At 37.3% G+C, this 22321-nt stretch overlaps 1 protein-coding gene across 1 annotated transcript in view; it reads left to right on the top strand.

Moving 5' to 3' along the window:
* SLC35F2 (solute carrier family 35 member F2) overlaps positions 1 to 22321 on the top strand; it is a 121831-nt gene that overhangs the window by 96518 nt on the left and 2992 nt on the right. The window contains exon 8 of the mRNA XM_060103391.1: positions 21516 to 21642. Coding sequence (XP_059959374.1) covers positions 21516 to 21632 — 117 coding nt within the window. The 3' untranslated portion in view covers positions 21633 to 21642. The remainder of the gene's footprint in view (positions 1 to 21515; positions 21643 to 22321) is intronic.

Genomic DNA, 22321 nt, shown 5'->3' with positions numbered 1-22321 from the left:
TTTTTTTTTTTTGGCAGCACCAGGCAGCTTGTGGGATCTTAGTTCCCCAACCAGGGATTGAACCTGGGCCCTCAGCAGTGAAAGCGCGGAGTCCTAACGACTGGACCACCAGAGAATTCACCTGAAAACATCTTTATTTTACCTTTTCACTTGATTGATAGTTGACTGGGGATAGAATTCTGAGTTGTATATAGTTTTTCTTCAGAATTTTGAAGTAATTGGAAACCTATCTTCCAATATTGCTGATGAGAAGATGGAAACCAATCCAATTTCTTCTTCTTTGAATATTTTCTTCTCCCAGTACAATTTCTGTTTCCTTCAGATTGCGTTTCTTCTGTTTGTATTGGACTTTAACTTCCACATTTTCTGATAATCTTTAAATATGCAGGACTAAAAACTGCTAAGACTCTCTGAGTACATGACTGAAGTTTGTTGACTGTGCACTTCTATGTAAGGTGAACTGTTAGGGACCTTTCACTGGGGGAATTCCTATGTCAGTATCCTTTCCCCTTGGGCTGCTCAGATTCCTCAGAGAAGGCTCTTCCAATCTTTTGCCCAGAGCTTCATGTGAAGGTTCCACTCTTCTGGAACCTGAGGAGGGGAAGAGGGCTGGGGTGGGAGATAGGTTCACCATCCAGATGTATGTTTATTTAAATCCACACTTTCAGTAGGATACTTCTGTTTTTAATTGTGCCCAAGGTTTCCCAGTCCAGAGACTCTCTCCAGGGAATGAAACTGCAGTCCGCTCAGGTGAGGGAAGAACAGTTGTTGGCTGTGTCAAGGTTAGGGGGAGGGAGGGATCTTGGGACCTAGCAATTTCTTGAAAATCTCTGAACTAGTTATCTTTATTTCAGCCACCCCTCTCTTCATCCCCACTCTCACCAATCTGTACAGTATAAATCAGACTGACTCTTGGCTTTCCCTACTACCAGTTTAGGATTCAGTTTTCTTAGTTTTGCTAAATCAGTTACAGCCATCCTTTTGCAGTACATCTTCCAAAATTTACTTGCTTCTCTCTCCTCCTTTATTCTCATGGTCCTTATGGCTTTATGGCTTAAACAAATCTCTCTACTTTCATTTTATTAGGGTTTTGAGAGGGAGCAAAATTATATGCATATGTTCAATCTTTCTGTCTTAACCCAGAAGCCCAGAAAAATTTTAAATTGAGGTAAAGATATGCTATTTCTATTACTGTATCTTGAACATCAACTGAAGGCAGGAAATTAGTAAGCAGGTAACATAAGGGTTTAGAACTTACACCCTGGAATCAAACCTGAGATTGAACCTGTGTCTGTTACTTGCTTGGTTTTTGACCTTTTGACATTTACCTAACTTCTCTCAGCCTCAGTCTTTTTCATCTGTATGATAGAAATAATAATATAACTAATTTATGAGATTAAAGTACATATACATATATGATATGCTTCTTACATTATCTAAATTCTAGAACTTAACAAGCACTCATTAACTTGAAGGTAACTTGGGTGCTCATGAAAAGACAGTCAACAAAGAGAAACCACAGTAAATGACTTCATGACCTTCTGATTCTATGTTATTGAACACCCATTACATACCAGATTCTGTGTTAGGCACTAGGTTTATTATGGAAAATAGAATGAATGGTAAGGCTAGTCTTTGAGGAGTTTAGAGTTTGGTAGGGGAGAAAAACAATAAATAAGCACAAGTAAATATAGAATTAAATTTGTAGTAAGTGCTATAAAGGGAAAGAACAGAACGCTATGAAAGAGAATAACAAGGGGGAATTACTTTGGATTAGCCTGCTGGGAAAAGCTCTTAACGACTGAGAATACTGCTTATGCCATACCCAGACTAGTCAAAGTGGATCAGTAAAATGCACATGCATTTAAACTATTCAAAGTAAATTAATATTAACCTGTAACATGCAGGTCAAAGGGATTAGAGATATGACCTAGCTGTCAAGTTATTTAACTTCACTTTACCTTATTTTCCTCATCTATAGAAAGAAGATTAGATACAATAGTCTCTCAACTCATAGCTTCTACAATTCTATGTGAATTTAGGACAGAAAATATAAGAATATCAGAATGTTATAAATAAGGTTATATATAAAGAGAATAGACTTTTTTCCATTTAGTCCTCACAATATGGTTTTATTACTGAATTTAATTTTTTTTCTTAGTAAAACATAAAAATTGTTTATAAATGATTAAAGCAAGAAATAAAAAATCCCCTCCCAATCAACCCCTCCACAGAGACTCCACAGATGACTACTGCTTATTCAGATCTTCTCCTGTAACATGCCTCTGTTCATTTGTTCTGAGTATGTGATATTATGCTCTCAGTTATGAAAAACAAAATATTGAGAGTGGTTAATGTTGCTATTTTCTTTTTTAAAAATAAATTTATTTATTTATTTATTTATTTATTTATTTATTTACGGCCATGTTGGGTCTTTGTTGCTGCACATAGGTTTTCTTCTAGTTGCAGAGAGTGGGGGTTACTCTTCTTTGCAGTGTGCAGGCTTCTCATTACAGTGGCTTCTCTTGTTGCAGAGCATGGGCTTGAGGCACACGGGCTTCAGTAGTTGTGGCATGCGGGCTCAGTAGTTGTGGTGCACAGGCCTAGTTGCTCTGCAACATGTGAGATCTTCCCGGACCAGGGCTCGAACCCATGTCCCCTGCATTGGCAGGCAGATTCTTAACAACTGTGCTACCAGGTAAGTTCCAATGTTGCTATATTCTACTTAATTTTTTCCTCCTATCATTTCTCTTTTTCCACAATATGCATGTATTACTTTTATAATCAGAAAAGTTAATTTTATTTAAATAAAATAATGCTAGTCATAATGAATAATAAAAATATTTTACCTCTGTTTTATTCTTAAAGAGAGAAGAGAGTTATGCATTTCATTAAAAGTTTGTGTGGAAATAGTTCTGGCTAGTAATTATATTTTGCTGCAACCAAACTGCTTGTGAAGATTTATTCTATAAGTAGTTAAAAAAATATGACAGCCAGACCATATAACTATATTATATACTCATGAAAGGAAGTACTGGCCTTTATCAGCAAGATCTTCCTTTCTGTGATAAGTTCAAGGGCAGGCTTCATTGAAAAGAGAAATTTCTCTAACGTCCTTTAATAATTAGTACAGTTGAAGATTTATCAGCTTTAGAAAAGTCATGGTAGATTGAATATTTTGTATTATCTCCTTTCTTGTCTAATTTTTTTTTTCTTTTTATCTTAGTTTTACTTTGTTTTTATTATTTTCTAGGAATTATAAGAAGGTCAGTAGGAAATATATCTATATCTATATCTATATTCCCATTGAATGATCCATCTGGCATTCCATCATTATCATATTATATCAGGACTCTTCTAACTCTTCGAGAAGTTCAGATAGAGTTTCATTATGTATTATAATATTATTGATGAAAATTTAAGGGAATGAGGATGTTCCATGAATGGCATGGACTGGATCAAATCCTGGGTACTGTGCAGTTACCACCAATGTTTGTGAATTCTTATTCATACCAAGCACAGCCTATGGAGTGAATGCATAACATTTACAACTATTTTTCAAATATTTGTTGATGCTATAGTATTTAATATAGTGTGGATTCGTTTAAAGGTATTAAAACATTTTGTCAGTATGCATTTTGTCAGTAAATATTTTCTAAATGTTTGGAAATCATTTATCTAGTGAAATGAGTACTTGATATGGAATATATATCTTGGAATGACCTTAAATATTGCTTTCATATATAAAAGGTATGACTCCATCCTGGGTTGACCATTTAACTAGCTGTGTGGCTCAGTTAATTTTTCTCATTTGAAAAATGGAGATAATAACACAAACTCTATTTATTCCTCCAAGAATGGTGAATCTCAAGTGCTTTAAAGAAGCTGAATACTTTGAAAATAGATGTTGCTATCATGACAGTTATTATCATAGTTGTCCATGTAATGATATAAAGCATAATGAGAGAACTGAAAAAAATGATTCAACTACTCCTCCCAACTCAGGGTCAGAGAGTCAAGTTCAAGCCCTTAAATTTTTAGCTTTTGTTGTTCAATTTAGTAATAATTTAAAAAATAGAAACAAAATTTCTGGGTCAGTATGACAGAATGAGTACATGCAGAAATCTCCATTTTCTGTTCTAAATATATAGGAATGAGAGATAAAATATTAAATTATATATATATATATATATATATATATATATATATATATATAATCACTTTCAAAGATAACTGAAACAACCATGATGGACAAAGGCAGAGAGGGAAACTACAAAGGTAATCAGAGCCTGAAGGTATGTAGTTATCAGGAGGCTGGGATCAGAAAGAGTATGAGGACTCCAATGTCTTCATAAGAACAAGATATAAATATGCCTCAGTCATGATGATGATGGAGATAAAGTTTTCTTCTTCATTATGGGGGACAAGTGTTATTTTCTTTGCTCTCAAATATCACTTGTGTTCTGTGTTGAAAGACAAAGGGAATACACTTACTTACCCATCTGAAACTTACTTCTGTCCAAGCCTGGTAGTTGAAACAGTTTTCTGTGTGAGACTGGAACTCGAGCTTGTACTATATATAGTGGCTATAACTGGATCACCTGAATAAGTGGGAATCCCAAGGCAAGACTGCAGTACGTGACTTGTTTTGAGGCCAGACAACTGGTGAAGTAAGGATGACTCTGCCCTACATGCAGGCCAAATATAGGAGAAACCCTGCACTGAAGATGATCTCTCAAACAAAAAAAAACACAAGGACACTTGGTGTCATAAAAAGTAGTCAATAGAATCTATAAATAAGAAAATTCACAACCAAAGAAAGAGAGCTAACAAAATAATCTGGAAGGGCCTTAAAGTTTAAAACTGTCAAAAAACCACCCACCCATCCCCTACTCCCCAAACAATAATCCCTGAAAGGTAAAATTATCATCCATAAAACAAGATTAAGGAGTTAATGAAAGCAGAAGAGTCATATATGAAAATGAACTTATTGGAAATCTTGGGAATAAAATATAGCCACAAAACTTAAAAATATAATGGATGGGTTAAATAGTAATTTTTAAAGAACCAAAGAGAGAGTTTATGAATTGGAAGATAGAACAAAAGAAATTTCCCAGGATGCAAAGACAATGAGATGTGAAAAATGACAAAGAAGTTGAGAAATATGGAAGATTTCAGATTACCTGCAGGATATATCAACCAGATCAATAGCCCACTCCTCAGCCATAGCAATAGAAGCCAGACAACAATGCAATTATTGCTTCAGAGTACTGAGAGAAAATAAACGTAAACATAAAATTTGATACTCAGAAAAATGATCATTTAAGAGGGAAGCCTAAAGAAAGCATATTTTTAGCTATTTGAGGACTAAGAAATCTTACTATTGATATTATTGAAAAGAATTGTTATTGAAAAAATTCAATGTTGAAATTGACTCTTATTGAAAGAATTATTGAAAGATGAATTTCAGCAAAAAGAAAAGGGAACCTAGAAGGAAGAAATGTGATGCAAGAATCCTGGTTGTGTCAATAGATCTGGAAAATATCTTGATAAATCTAAGTAAGCATTGGTTGTATAAATAATAATAATCACAATAATAACAATACCATTGACAGAGAACTAAACAATAATTACATGGATATTAGAGGATATCAGAGGGAATGAAAGGATGTAATGTTTTTTTTTTTATTTAGAAGGAAGATAGAGATGTTGAGTAAGTTTAGGTTTTAATAGAAAATGTATGTTTAAATATGTATTTAGATTATTGGGTTAATCTTTCAAAGAACAGAAATAGATGATAGAATTTCCAAGTCAATAGAGGGAAGAAGGAAAACAAAAACAGAACAACTTTATGAAAACAGTCAGGAAAGGAAAAAAAAGTAAGGGAAAATGTGAAAAATATAAAATGTTATAAATATTTCAGAATAATCTCATAAATATAATTTGAACCAATTTATTCAAAGATATACACTCAAATTTTTAAATTTTAGCTATATGCAATTTAGAGAGACACATATAAAACAAAATTACATAGAAATGTTGAAAATAAAGAAATATAAATCTTCCCTAATGAAAAAGAAAAATCTTTAAAACTGACTGATTCCAAAAGTTCTATCATGCTGAAACATATAGAGAGCAGCTGAATTAGAATTTAGGAGATTTATAGGCTCAAGTCATATATTTTAAAACAAGAAAGGGAAAGAAAAAATTCTTAGGCATTTAAATAAAGAAGCTAGAAACAGGACAAGGAATAAATCAAAAGAAAAATAGAAGAAAGTAAATAGTAAATGTTAAATGAGAATTTAATTAAATAACAAACAGAGTAATAAAACAGCAAAATGCATTAAGAAGGGGGAAAAAAGCAAAACTAAATAACACTAGGAACAAAAAGACCTAGAAACGATGACAATAATTCAACCAGAAACAAGAAAAAATTCAGGAATTAATTTTAACTTTGTTAGGTATGATAATGATGTGGTGGCTTTGAAAAAAAAAACCCAGTGTTATCAATTAAACATGCATATGAAATGATCACAATTTCCAGGACTTCCATTAAAATATTCTAGAAGAAATAAGGAAAGAAAAAGGAGAGAAAATAAGGGAAAAGTGAGGAGGATAATGATAAATAAAGCAAGACTGGCAAAATATAACTGTTAAAACTTAAGGTTTGTTATATTATTTCTTCTACTTTTTTAAAAAAAACTTCTAAATGGGGGGTGCATAACAATAGATCAGAGAGAAATTGAAAAAATCTAGGAGAATACAATGATAAGTGGTACTAATAAAATTATAAACAGATTATGGACAATTTTCTATTAATATAATAAATTGCCAGAATTGACTTAAGAAGAAATAGAAAGCATATTAAGTAGGATCTATAACCATGAAAAATCATGAAATCAGTAGTCAGATATTTCACCTGACACTCCAAAAATTTCACCAGGTCTATAGAGTTTAATGGACCAGTTGTTGCAAACTTAACAAGAAGAAAGATATCTATTTTACACAAACTGTTTCAGAGAAGAAAGAGGGAAACCTACTTATTCAAGCTAGCGTAATTGGGATGCTAAATCTAAAAAGGTTAATTACAAAACTAGGATTATACACCAAAATCATAGAAGCTGTTTTTTTAATCTAAATTTATTTATTTATTTTTGGCTGCCTTGGGTCTTCATTGCTGCACATGGGCTTTCTCTACTTGTGGTGAGTGGGGCCTATTCTTTGTTGTGGTGTGCGGGCTTCTCATTGCAGTGGCTTCTCTCATTGCAGAGCACAGGCTCTAGGCATGCGGGCTTCAGTAGTTGTGGCTCACAGCCTCCAAGTTACAAAAAATACATTTAAGCAGACAAATGAGAAAATACAGAAATAAAGGAAAACAGTCAAGCAAAACAAAATAACAATAGTTTAGCCATTAAACAAAGTCAAGGACCTTTAGTTCCTCCTCAAGGGCTATAGATAATATCCTGAGCCATCTCCTTTGAGCTGCTTTGCAGATACTGAAACCCCCACCAGGTGGAAGAAATTAACTGTATGCTGACCACAAGCATGTAAACTGCAGAGCATCTGTAACTAAAAGGTTGATGATGTTGACTCCCCAAGCAATCAGATTAAGATCTCAGCCTGTCCACACCATGATGGTTTGACTGGCTTCTGACCCAGATTCCAAAGGGCCATATAAGGGCAGAAAAGAGGTGGAACTCCAGGTCCAGGTAGAAACCCACGTATTCCCAGAAAACCAATGCATATGCCTCCCTTTCTTGCCTTAATCATCCCCTTAGTGTGAAGTTGATTTGTGAACTAAGTTCCCACTTCTCCATTCTCTGACCATTGAACAAAGCTTGTGCTGCTTTCATCTCAGCTTCAGTTTTTGGCTGCCTGGACCCAAACAGAAAAAGAATTTTCCCTGCCAAGGCAGGGGCCTTGGTTGGGACAGGGCCCAAGTGGGTGTCCAAATAACCTAACTGAGTAACAAAAGATATTAAGATTTGTTACTTTTGTGTGGTAGGAACACTTAAATTATTTTTACATTTCTAAATTTTTAAGTTTTCTCCAAAGAAATCTACAACAAATTACGTCATCTCTTCCTCAACTTCAACGGTGGAGAAAATCATCCCTTTAAAGCATTTCATGTGCCAACCTAATAAACAACCATCAGACTTGGTCAGTGGTAGGAAGCTTAGAATATACTATTCTTAGATCAAGAAATCCTCAGTAGTTCAACTTACTACACGTCTTGTAAACATCACTATGGTCTCTCATGTAAGTTGGTGAAAAATTACAGCATTTTTTTAAACATTTTTTTCCAACATCTTTATTGGAATATAATTGCTTTACAATGTTGTGTTTGTTTCTGCTGTAAAACAAAGTGAATCAGCTATATGTGTACATATATCCCCATATCCCATCCCTCTTGTGCATCCCTCCCACGCTTCCTCTCCCACCCCTCTAGGTGGTCACAAAGCATCGAGCTGATCTCCCTGTGCTATGTGGCTGCTTCCCACTAGCTATCTATTTTACATTTGGTAGTATATATAAGTCCATGTCACTCTCTCACTTCATCCCAGCTAACCCTTCCCCCTCCCTGTGTCCTCAGGTCTGTTCTCTACCTTTGCATCTTTATTCCTGTCCTGCCTCTACGTTCATCAGAACTTAAAAAAAATTTTTTTTTTAGATTCCATATATATGTGTTAGCATACAGTATTGGTTTTTCTCTTTCTGACTTACTTCACTCTGTATGACAGACTCTAGGTCCATCCACCTCACTACAAATAACTCAATTTCGTTTCTTTTTATGGCTGAGTAATATTCCATTGTATATATGTGCCACATCTTCTTTACCCATTCATCTGTCGATGGACACTTAGGTTGCTTCCATGTCCTGGCTATTGTAAATAGAGGTGCAATGGACATTTTGGTACATGACTATTTTTGAATTATGGTTTTCTCAGGGTATATGCCCAGTAGTGGGATGGCTGGGCCATATGGTAGTTCTATTTTTAGATTTTTAAGGAACTTCCATACTGTTCTCCATAGTGGCTGTATCAACTTACATTCCCACCAACAGTACAGGAAGGTTCCCTTTTCTCCACACCCTGTCCAGCATTTATTGTTTGTAGATTTTTTGATGATGGCCATTCTGACTGGTGTGAGATGATATCTCGTAGTTTTGATTTGCATTTCTCTAATGATTAATGATGTTGAGCATTCTTTCATGTGTCTGTTGGCAATCTGTATATCTTCTTTGGAAAAATGTCTATTTAGATCTTCTGCCCATTTTGGATTGGGTTGTTTGTTTTTTTGATATTGAGCTGCATGAGTTGCTTGTGTTTTGGAGATTAATCCTTTGTCAGTTGCTTCATTTGCAAGTATTTTTTCCCATTCTGAGGGCTGTCTTTTCATCTTGTTTATGGTTTACTTTGCTGTGCAAAAGCTTTTAAGTTTCATTAGGTCCATTTGTTTAATTTTGTTTTTATTTCCATTTCTCTAGGAGGTGGGTCAAAGGGATCTTGCTGTGATTTATGTCATAGAATGTTCTGCCTAAGTTTTCCTCTAAGAGTTTTATAGTGTCTGGCCTTACATTTAGGTCTTTAACCCATTTTGAGTTTATTTTTGTGTATGGTGTTAGGGAGTGTTCTAATTTCATTCTTTTTTTTTTAAACATCTTTATTGGAGTATAATTGCTTTACAATGTTGTGTTAGTTTCTGCTTTATAACAAAGTGAATCAGTTATACATATACATATGTTCCCATATCTCTTCCCTCTTGCTTCTCCCTCCCTCCCACCCTCCCTATCCCACCCCTCTAGGTGGTCACAAAGCACCGAGCTGATCTCCCTGTGCTATGTGGCTGCATAGCTATCTATTTTATGTTTGGTAGTGTATATATGTCCATGCCACTCTCTCACTTTGTCACAGCTTGCTGTTCCCCCTCCCCATATCCTCAAGTCCATTCTCTAGTAGGTCTGTGTCTTTATTCCTGTCTTAGCCCTAGGTACTTCATGACCTTTTTTTTTTTTTTCTTAGACTCCATATATATGTGTTAGCATATGGTATTTGTCTTTCTCTTTCTGACTTACTTCATCCTGTATGACAGACTCTAGGTCCATCCACCTCACTACAAATAACTCAATTTTGTTTCTTTTTATGGCTAATATTCCATTGTATGTATGTGTTACATCTTCTTTATCCATTCATCTGTTGACGGACACTTAGGTTGCTTCCATGTCCTGGCTATTGTAAATAGAGGTGCAATGGACATTTTGGTACATGACACTTTTTGAATTATGGTTTTCTCAGGGTATATGCCCAGTAGTGGGATTGCTGGGCCATATGGTAGTTCTATTTTTAGATTTTTATGGAACTTCCATATTGTTCTCCATAGTGGCTGTACCAATTTACATTCCCACCAACAGTGCAAGAGTGTTCCCTTTTCTCCACACCGTCTCCAGCATTTATTGTTTCTAGATTTTTTTTTTTTTAGATTTTTTGACGATGGCCATTCTGACTGGTGTGAGATGATATCTCATTGTAATTTTGACTTACATTTCTCTAATGATTAATGATGTTTAGCATTCTTTCATGTGTCTGTTGGCAATCTGTATATCTTCTTTGGAAAAATGTCTATTTAAGTCTTCTGCTCATTTTGGATTGGGTTGTTTGTTTTTTTGATATTGAGCTGTATGAGTTGCTTGTTTATTTTGGAGATTAATCCTTTGTCAGTTGCTTCATTTGCAAATATTGTCTCCCATTGTGAGGGCTGTCTTTTCGTCTTGTTTATGGTTTCCTTTGCTGTGCAAAAACTTTTCAGTTTCATTAGGTCCCATTTGTTTTGTTTTTTTTTCTTTCTTTCTTTTTTGTTTTTGCGGTACACGGGCCTCTCACTGTTGTGGCCTCTCCCGTTGTGGAGCACAGGCTCTGGACGTGCAGGCTCAGCGGCCATGACTCACGGGCCCAGCTGCTCCGCTGCATGTGGGATCTTCCCGGACCGGGGCACAAACCCGTGTCCCCTGCATCGGCAGGCAGACTCTCAACCACTGTGCCACCAGGGAAGCCCCCCATTTGTTTATTTATGTTTTCATTTCCATTTCTCTAGGAGGTGGGTCAAAAGGATCTTGCTGTAATTTATGTCACAGAGTGTTCTACCTATGTTTTCCTCTAAGAGTTTTATAGTGTCTGGCCTTACATTTAGGTCTTTAACCCATTTTGAGTTTATTTTTGTGTATGGTGTTAGGGAGTGTTCTAATTTCATTCTTTTACATGTAGCTGTCCAGTTTTCCCAGCACCACTTATTGAAGAGGCTGTCTTTTCTACACTGTAGATTCTTGACTCCTTTATCAAAGATAAGGTGACCATATGTGCGTGGGTTTATCTCCGGACTTTCTATCCTATTCCATTGATCTATATTTCTGTTTTTGTGCCAGTGCCATACTGTCTTGATTACTGTAGTTTTGTAATATAGTCTGAGGTCAGGGAGACTGATTCCTCCAGCTCCGTTTTTCTTTCTCAAGATTCCTTTGGCTATTTGGGGTCTTTTGTGTTTCCATATTAATTGTTAAATGTTTTGTTGTAGTTCTGTGAAAAATGCCATTGGTAGTTTTTGTTGTTGTTGTTTTTTGCGGTACATGGGCCTCTCACTGTTGTCTCTCCCATTGCAGAGCACAGGCTCTGGACACGCAGGCTCAGTGACCATGGCTCACGGGCCCAGCTGCTCCGTGGCATGTGGGATCTTCCCAGACCAGGGCACGAATCCGTGTCCCCCGCATTGGCAGGCAGACTCTCAACTACTGCACAAGCAGGGAAGCTCCCATTGGTAGTTTGATAACGATTGCATTGAATCTGTAGATTGCTTTGGGTAACATAGTCATTTTCACAATATTGATTCTTCCACTCCAAGAGCATGGTATATCTCTCCACCTGTTTATATCATCTTTAATTTCTTTCATCAGTGTCTTATAGTGTTCTGCATACAGGCCTTTGGTCTCCTTAGGTAGGTTTATTCCTTTTTTTTGTTGCAATGGTAAATGGGAATGTTTCCTTAATTTCTCTTTCAGAGTTTTCTTCATTAGTCTATAAGTATGTAAGAGATTTCTGTGCACTAATTTTGTATCCTGCTACTTTACCAAATCTTTAGGATGCAAACAGAGACAGTTTTACTTCTTTTCCACTTTGGATTCCTTTTCTTTCTTTTTCTTCTCTGATTGCCATGGTTAAACTTTCAAAACTATGTTGAATAATAGTGGTGAGAGTGGGCAGTCTTGTCTTTTCCTGATCTTAGAGGAAATGGTTTCAGTTTTTCACTATTGAGGATGACATTGGCTGTGGCTTTGTAATATATGGCCTTTATTATGTTGAGGTAGGTGCCCTCTATGACTACTTTCTGCAGAGTTTTTATTACAAATCGGTGTTGAATTTTGTCAAAAGCTTTTTCTGCATCTATTGAGGTTATCATATGGTTTTTATCCATCAATTTGTTAATATGGTGTATCACATTGATTGATTTGCATATATTGAAGAATCCTTGCATTCCTGGGATAAACCCCACTTGATCAAGGTGTATGATCCTTTTAATGTGCTGTTTGATCCTGCTTGCTAGTATTTTGTTGAGGATTTTTGCATCTATGTTCATCAATGATATTGACCTATAGTTTTCTTTCTTTGTGACATGTTTTTCTGGTTTTGGTATCAGGGTGATGCTGGCCTTGTAAAATGAGTTTGGGAGTGTTCCTCCTTCTGCTGTATTTTGGAAGTGTTTGAGAAGGATAGGTGTTAGCTCTTCTCTAAATGTTTGATAGAATTCACCTGTGATGCCAGCTGGTCCTGGGCTTTTGTTTGTTGGAAGATTTTTAATCACAGTTTCAATTTCAGTGCTTGTGATTGGACTATTCAGTTTCTATTTCTTCCTTGTTCAGTCTCAGAAGGTTGTGCTTTTCTAAGAATTTGTCCATTTCTTCCATGCTGTCCATTTTATTGACATATAGTTGCTTGTAGTAATCTCTCATGATCCTTTTTATATCTGCAGTGTCAGTTGTTAATTCTCCTTCTTCATTTCTAATTATGTTAATTTGAGTCTTCTCCCTTTTTTTATCTTGAAGAGTCTGGCTAATGGTTTACCAATTTTGTTTATCTTCTGAAAGAACCAGCTTTTAGTTTTTTTGATCTTTGCTATTGTTTCCTTCATTTCTTTTTCATTTATTTCTGCTCTGATCTTTATGATTTCTTTCCTTCTGCTAACTTTGGAGGTTTGTTTTGTTCTTCTTTTCTGTTTGCTTAAGGTGTAAGGTTAGGTTGTTTATTTGAGATTTTTCTTGTTTCTTAAGGTAAGATTGTATTGCTATAAACTTCCCTCTTAGGACTGCTTTTTCTGCATCCCACAGGTTTTGGGTCATTTTCATTTTTTTCTAGGTATTTTTAGATTTCCTCAGTGATCTCTTGGTTATTTAGTAGTGTATTGTTGAGCCTCCATGTGGTTTGTTTTTTACAGATTTTTTTCTTGTAGTTGATATCTAGTCTCATAATGTTGTGCTTGGAAAAGATGCTTGATATGATTTCAATTTTCTTAAATTCACCGAGGCTTGATTTGTGACCCAGGATATGATCTGTGCTGGAGAATGTTCCATGAGCACTTGAGAAGAAATTGTATTCTGTTTTTTTGGATGGAATGTCCTATAAATATCAATTAAGTCCATCTTGTAAAATGTGTCATTTAAAGCTTGTGTTTCCTTATTTATTTTCATTTTTCATGATCTGTCCATTGCAGAAAGTGGGGTGTTCGTGTCCCCTACTATGATTGTGTTACTGTGCATTTCCCCTTTTATGGCTGTTAGCATTTGTCTTATGTATTGAGGTACTCCTATGTTGGGTGCATAAATATTTACAATTGTTATGTCTTCTTCTTGAATTGATCCCTTGAGCATTTTATTTTTACAACATTTATTTGCCTATAACTCTCCAGATGTGAACAGTTATTAATTAATTACTTTATATTCATACATATATTTATTTAACAAACTTTTATGGAATGCCCGCTACATTGCATGCACTGCATGCCTACCCACTGGGTCTACATGGGTGAGAGATAAAATCCTTGTTGTTAAGGAGGGGAGATGGAGAGAAATGTTAGTGTTGACAATACCAATGAAATCAATAGTGCCTAAGGCTACATAGATCACAGAGGTTCATCCATCCCACCCTTGAGGATTAGGGAATGTGACACTTGAATCAAGTACTGTTATTAATCATCAAACAAAGGTGGGAGGTGTTGAGGAAAGGGGAAAAGGATGGTATAATCAAAGGGAATGGCTTATGCACACATGGAGAGAACATCTGAGGAACTGCAGTTTTGGGATTGCTGCAGAGGAGGTCAGGGAGTTTAGAAGCTAGATCATGGTAAAGCCTTGCCTCTGCAGCTAAAGATTTGAATCTAATCTGGGAGCTACAGGAAACCACTGAAATAAGAAATGATATGTTTTCTATCTGTAGTGCAGAGAACCCAATTTTTACTCTGACTCCAATGAGAAGATAATTGGTAGAAAGCACAACATTCTGCACTACCTGTCTAAGGGCACTGATGTGGTAGGACTTCAGCTTGTGCCTAAACTGTGTCTACTGATACACTTCAAGATATATGAATGCATGTTTTATTTACTGATGGAGCAAGCCTGATGGAAGCTGATTTATTTTTGGAACTTAGGCCCCTCCTGAGAGAGAATTCATCCTAAGAGAATCACATTTTGGCGTAGTATCAAATCTTAGTAATGAAGGGAATAATTGAGTCTGAAATAACAAGATACCTACTACTATGTATTCGCTGGCTGAACTTCCCCATGAACTTATGTCTGGGAAGACACTGGAGTGAGAGTGAGAAAGTATTCCTTTGGTATTCCTCAACAGGTTGTAACACATAGAAAGAGACACACTTCCTCACCCCAATGCCTCATTTTGCTCTGGAAGTAATTGTAAGTTTGTTACCTTCAATAGTCAATAGCTGTGGTACTCAGCAGAGGTGGCTGCAGAGGAAACATGTCTTATAGGCAAGGTCAATATCCAAGGCAAGCAGTGGTGCTTCTGGGCAGATGCGATTGCTCATAGAGAAGGTAGCACAGGGATTTCTTGTGCTTGTGTTGGTACTCGGTAGGAGTGGTTGACATGTAAGTGCCTGGTGAGTGCTGTAACATCTAGCAAAAGAGAGATACAATAGAAGAAGAAAAGATTAGTTTGTTAGCACAAAATGTGTACCCCCATGAAGACACAGTTATAATTGGCCTGAAGTGTGGAGACCTCCTTTTCTGTTCTATACTGGCAAATGGGAGCAAGAAGCAACAAAATACAAGCTAAGAAGAGTAGGCCTGAACCATCTCTCCCAGATAAGCTGCCCAAATTCCCAGAATACTAGGCCCTGGCAACTCTACATTCACTTACTGTAAAAGTGTAAAAGGTTAAGTTACTCCCCAGGCTGTAGAACAAGTGCCCAATTACCCTCAGAGATAGCATATCCCTCATCTGAACGGAAACCTAGCCTGTATCTTGCATCCAGCTAATCTTCTACATTACTGCAACTAGGCACTTTTGTTTTCTCTTTACATTCACAGAGAGCAGAGAGAGATTTTCATGATTCTTCATGACTCTATTCTCTCTGCTTTAATAGCCAAAGGCTAAAGCCAAATGAACTTATTCACAGAGAACAACAAGCAATTTTGTCTGATCTATATTATTCTTACTGAAACTGCAATTGTGTTATTGTGACTGACAGATTCTCAAGAGAGATTCAGTGAAAGTACTCTTGATAAAATTCACTAAGGAACAGAATGTTTCAAGTGGGTGTGTCTGGCTAGAATATCCCTGAACTTTTCAGTAACAGCACATCAAAAGACTGCTGAATTTTTATTTTCCATCAGAAAAATAACAAAACCAATCTGAAATCTGGGTGTGTTTTGAGGGCAGGTGGTATTAGCCTAGTAGTAAACACATTTTTGGCTGCTCCTTTTTTTTCCCCCCTTAGGCAGCTATGTTTAATGGGCAGAGAGAAAGCTGTTTGCTTGCAGAATCTTATTATAGGGCAGAAATATACTTGCTCCAGAGAAGAGGAATTTAATTGGTTCCAAGTCAAATGATGTTAACAGGTGTCACCTCACCAATCCAGGACTTAAATGGGTTATTATAAACAGGACTAATACGTATTTTTCTGGCTCTTGCTCCCACTTATTATGCAAGACTGCATGCCCCTGTAATGTTTCTCCTGATTATTTCTAGCAGCTTTAGGGTGTGGTTGACATGTGCTCATGAACACACACTGTTGGCTACCACATAGTGTCTGCCATTTTCTTACCCTTTAGCTCAAGCTCTTCTCTGCTGCCATCTGCAACTAAGGCCTGCACAGCTTAATATAAACTGCAAGGAAGTCTTGATCAGTATTTCTGCTTCTGCTAGGCTCCATGACACTTCAGTGGAAGAACATTACATTGCTGGTTCCATGGATGCACTGAGGTCCAAGAGATTGCACACGTAGAGGGAGAAACTCTCTGTCCCTTTCAGTGTTCTACACTGTTGACGTTAATTGTCACAAGTTATAGAGTTTTTATCCATAGGTCTCTCTTCCCCTAGGACCCAGACATCAAGCTGTAGGGAAGTAGGATGGGTAGTATGTGAGTGTGGTGGCCATAGAATGTGTCTTTCACATGTGACTGAACCATAATTGAGGTGGACTCCAGTTGCTGCGCTCTGAACTCATAACCACGTTTGCACAGAGGCCATGCTTCCCTGGCTGTTTTCAGTGAAGAACTGAGCATGGGAGTAATATGAAGGTTGGCATCCTGAGAGACATCGGTCACCTCTGACAGATGGCTTTTATATGAGGTTTCTTAACAGCCTTGTCAAACTTTCCTTGGAACTGAATTATAGTCTAAGATGCTTCTACCCAACCTCTCTTTGTTTTTTCCCCTCTTTCTCTTGCTGTTTGATGACTGTCTCAGTTCCCCTACTCTCTTCATATTTTCTCTCACAGACATTTCCCCCAATACATTTTTCTTTTGCACATTTAGTCCCATCTTGGCATCTTGCTTCTCACAGGACCTAGACTAACACAGTGAATGTGTTATGTGCCAGTGGAATAACTAACTATTCTCCCTGTTGCTGAACCACGTGTATCTTCTTTTTTTTTTTTTTTTTTTTTTCTTTTTGCGGTATGCGGGCCTCTCACTGTTGTGGCCTCTCCCGTTGCGGAGCACAGGCTCCGGATGCGCAGGCCCAGCGGCCATGGCTCACGGGCCCAGCCGCTCCGCGGCATATGGGATCCTCCCAGACCGGGGCACGAACCCGTATCCCCTGCATCGGCAGGCGGACTCTCAACCACTGCGCCACCAGGGAGGCCCACGTGTATCTTCTTGATCACTTCCCTTCAGAGGAGTTTTATCTCCCAGGTGGCTTCTAGGTCCTTTTACAAGTAGATTTGATGCTGACCTCAATTTCCCCTACTCAGATTTGCTTGGCATGCTCAGACATGTCCGGATCTCATTAGGAGATATGATGTGATAGAGGCTCAAACTGAGCCCTTTTCTATATATTCTAGAGCATCTGTTATGATTCTTCACCAGTTTGATGCACAATTAGAGAAACAAAAGAAATACAGGAAACTATCCCTGCCTTTGAAATTAAAATTCAGTTAGTGAGACAGAAATCACACATGTGCCACAAGTGATTAAAAATACAAATAATAATCATTAATTTTTCAAGGACATGGAGAGAGCTTCAAGAAATATGGTTTTGGGACTTCCCTGGTGGTGCAGTGGTTAAGAATCTGCCTGCCAAGGCAGGGAACATGGGTTCGAGCCCTGGTCCGGGAAGATCCCACATGCCGTGGAGCAACAAGCCCGTGCACCACAACTACTGAACCTGCGCTCTACAGCCTGCGAGCCACAACTATTGAGTCCATGCACCACAACTACTGAAGCCCACGTGCCTAGAGTCCGTGCTCTGCAACAAGAGAAGCCACCGCAATGAGAAGCACGCACACTGCAACAAAGAGTAGACCCTGCTCGCCACAACTAGAGAAAGCCTGAGCGCAGCAAAAAAGACCCAACACAGTCCAAAATAAATAAATTTATTTTTTTTTTAATCCAGACTTAAAAACAAAAAAGACTCCGCCTGCCAGTGCAGGGGACATGGGTTTGATCTCTGGCCCAGGAAGATCCCACATGCCCAGCAAATAAGCCCGTATACCACAGCTACTGAGCCTGTGCTCTAGAGCCCACATGCCACAACTACTGAAGCCCGCGTGCCTTGAGCCCATGCTCTGCAACAAGAAAAGCCACTGCAATGAGAAGCCCATGCACCATAACAAAAACTAGACCCCCGCTCGCTGCAACTAGAGAAAGCCCACGCAGCAACGAAGACCCAACACAGCCAAAAAAAAAAAAAAAAAGAAAGAAATATGGTTTCTCCTTTCTCTGGGTTTGTACTCGTGTGTTTAGGATAATGACAGAGAATAGTAGAAAGCTGTTTCTGTGCAGCTGCATGACCAGTTGTACGTGAAGGTGTGAAGGTGAGAGAGGCACCATAATCATCATTCTCATTACTGTCATGTGCTTAGAGCTTATCGCCATTCATCAAGGCCTTACTGAATTCTCCCATTGTGTCAGAGACTTGTTGAATTCATGGACTGACATGAGGTCTTCACTTTTTGCTTCCCGAAGTAAAAAGCTGGATGGAAATTAGGAATAAATTAAACAAGTTGGTTTAGCTCTTAATCAGGCATAAGAAATCACCACTGATTTTCAAAGGGTATAATATTTTACACTTAAGAATGTATATACCATATGGGGTGGGAGGAGATAAATGTCAGTTAGCTCTTAAATACCAATGTCAATGTGAATGTTGTTTTCTTAACAAAAGGCCTTTGGCTAAATTCTGGATTAATAGGCATAGAAATAATATCAAAGATTAGTAATTTAGTATGCCATCCTGCTGATGGGAAGAGCAGCCCCTTGAAAGTTGATATGGATGTTGTCAAGGGAATTGCTCACAGAAAAGAAAATACCGGCAGAATTAAGTTAATTTAAAGAGACAAATTTTCTTTGGTAGTGAGGTTTTTTGTTGTTGTTGTTTGTTTGTTTTAATGGACTTGCAGATCCTCAGGGTTAAACTCTACCTTAGGCCTTTGAATAGTTGTCATGTGACTTTGGATGGCTTGCATATTCTTCAGGAGAGGGTTATGTCAGACTGACAACCAGCTAAATTCTCAGTGTTATCCCACTCTCTTATGATATCACAGAATAAACCACTAATGTCAAGAAGTTTCTGGGGCTTCCCTGGTGGCACAGTGGTTGAGAATCTGCCTGCTAATGCAGGGGACACGGGTTCTAGCCCTGGTCTGGGAAGATCCCACATGCCGCGGAGCAACTAGGCCCGTGAGCCACAACTACTGAGCCTGTGCGTCTGGAGCCTGTGCTCCGCAACAAGAGAGGCCGCGACAGTGAGAGGCCCGCGCACCGCGATGAAGAGAGTGGCCCCCGCTTGCCACAACTAGAGAAAGCCCTCGCACAAAAACAAAGACCCACCACAGCCAAAAATAAATAAATAAACAAATGTGGGGTTAAAAAAAAACCCAGCTTCAAAAAAAAAAAAAAAAAAAAAAGAAGTTTCTGAAGTCTCTATCTGGGAATTTGTCGATCCACCAGGCACAACAGTCCCTGGTATAATGCTAGATAAACTTAAATGGGACAACCAAACAAACAACTAAACTGACTCATGGATTTATCCTTCAAGTTACATTTCATTGGTCATTGAAATTGACCAATTCAACTAAACTGACAGTATTGTTGAGCTGTTTTGTGATATGTTAATATTTCCCCATTGTATTTAACATTTTAAATATTGTAGAGCTAATTCCTATTCCAACATATACAAAATAAATGCTTGTCCCATAAATTCAATAGCAACACATGGTACAGTATGAGTAATTTGATTCTATAAGAATTAAAAAAGGTACAGATTTTTCAAGAATCAGATTCTTTTACCAAAAATATCTTGTGAATTTGAGATTGTGTCTATGCAACCTCAAATATGAATAAAAAGTAATATAAAGGGTTTTTTTCCTTTTGGGTGGTGATATTAAATTTTCTTTATACTTTTACATTTTCAAACTTTTTACAATAAATATATCTTTTTAATTGGACAAAAAATAATTTTGAATGGTTAAAAAAGGGATGGGTGTGGCTTAGTGAGTAGGAAAATATTCCTAGCATTTGAGACATTCTGGCAAGTGCTTGAAAGCAAAAGACAGAAATCTGACTACATTCAAGGAATTTGCCAGTGTTTGACTGCACTGTAATTACTATATACTACCTGTCACTTCAGCAAGCTGTCTCTTTACAAGGCATGTGACAACAGAATGTTATATTAAGATTCCCCATCATTAGGTTTATATCGAAATGAAGAAATGAAATGGAAAGTCTTTCCTTTAGTAATATTTCTAGTGCATGAGAAACGATGGGGAAAGGTTTGGCTATGAACACAACTAAATAGGGAATTTTGTTTATGTCTTCTGGGAATGTATTATTTTGATTGACCCTAACTGGGAATTCAGAGGGGAGGTTTGTTCTATTATCTGTAAAGAAAGAATCTGATGAACAAGCACAATTGTTAAGGTCATGTTTAATTGATAGGTTTTGAAGTTCAGTTAAACACTTCAGAGGCTCCATTTACCTCCAGACACCTGAAAAGTTGATTACAAACTCATTTTAGTAGTCTAGTTTTAGTTAATGTTTATATTTGAAAGTTATACAGTTTTATTTCTTTCAGATATATCCTATAACTCATGTTTTTCACTAGTTTTGACCAGTTCTCCTGCTACCCCCTGTCTATCCAAATGACTGAATTTTGCAGTATGGGTTTACTGCTGTATTAGTATATTGACAGAAATATATATACCATGGCTTCCACAGCTGTTTCAGATGAAACTGTATATTAATGTGTAACTTGCACATACAGCTTAGCTGGAAAGTTATGTGGAACAGGTGACTGGGGAGATAGCTTTCATCCCTTGGACTAAAGTCAATTTTGAAGGAGGTAAAAGATGCCTGTTGAATTCTGGTGCGTGTGTGTGGTTTGAGGTGTGCATGTGCAAAGCAGAGAATTCTTCACACTTCAAAAAGCTGAAAATATGTGTGGTTAAATGAAGTCACATTTTTACTCCCTCTTATGCTGAGTGGGGGTGGGGGGCAGCCAAATGCAGCAAAGATTTGTTAATATTAGTCTGTCACTCTCGGTTTACGATGCTTTAAACATATTAGAGATACTCATGAAGATGTAAAAGATGAGTTTAAAACCTACATCAATTGTACCAAAAGTCAACTGGAAAGAAAAGATTTTAAGTCCCTGGGCTTTTAATACAAATTGGCCGCCAAGGCAGCCTTAGTTAACACATTTCCATGTCCCTCTAAACACAAATAGCCTCCAACCTTCGGAGGCTGTTCCTTCGAGATGTTTCATCGGTGACATCACAGTGATTACCACCTCCCTCAGACTACTTTAGGTCCTGCCCAGAGCCCAGGAGTCCAGACAGCCTGGGAGACGAGCAGGAGTTGGAGCCTACGTTGGAGAGAGAGAGAAGAAGCCTACTGCAGCCCAGTGTGTCCTTGACCCTGTTCAGGTAACAGCAGGATTTTTAAGCTTAGCATACAGTGTGTATATGTGTACAAGTTGCAAATGAGAAAAGCAGAGGAATATTTACATTTCTTAATAAAATAGGCAATGCCTATTGTACACAGTATTTCTTAAAGTAGAAAGTGAACTTGTTTTCCTCTTTTTACCTTATGCATTTTCTCCCTCCCAGTTAAAAATTTTTTTCCATATCATAAAGTATGTCTTCCATGTTTTCAAAGTCTCCATTCAAAGAAAGTCAGTGTCAAACAATTTATTCAGAGTTCTTTATTTCACCATATGGAAATCACTTTAGATCATATGGTGTGATCTTGACTTCAGGAAAGATTCAAAATGGAGCCAAAATTGTCTTTGCAGGTTAACAGCAGAAAAATGGAAGATCGCTGATCTGAGGTTTTACCTAACTTTGGTATAAATGTGTGTGAAAGTAGAGTCCACCCCCTATAGTTAGCATATGTGTTGATTGAATTGGATTCATTAGAAATTCTCACCTTAATGCTGTGTTTTATTATTTTAAAAATATACATAAAAAAACAAATGTTTACGTTCACCATCAAAGTGCAAGAAATAGTAAGAGGTAAACCATAGGAAATAAATAAGTGTTATGGGTAGCCTGTCAATTCAGAGACTATTGAAAAAAATGTGAAAAGTGTATAATACATACCGTT

Source organism: Mesoplodon densirostris, chromosome 7 (genome assembly GCF_025265405.1).
Source record: "Mesoplodon densirostris isolate mMesDen1 chromosome 7, mMesDen1 primary haplotype, whole genome shotgun sequence".
In the NCBI taxonomy this organism is placed as follows: domain Eukaryota; kingdom Metazoa; phylum Chordata; class Mammalia; order Artiodactyla; family Ziphiidae; genus Mesoplodon; species Mesoplodon densirostris.
This window is presented reverse-complemented; position numbering and strand designations above follow the sequence as displayed.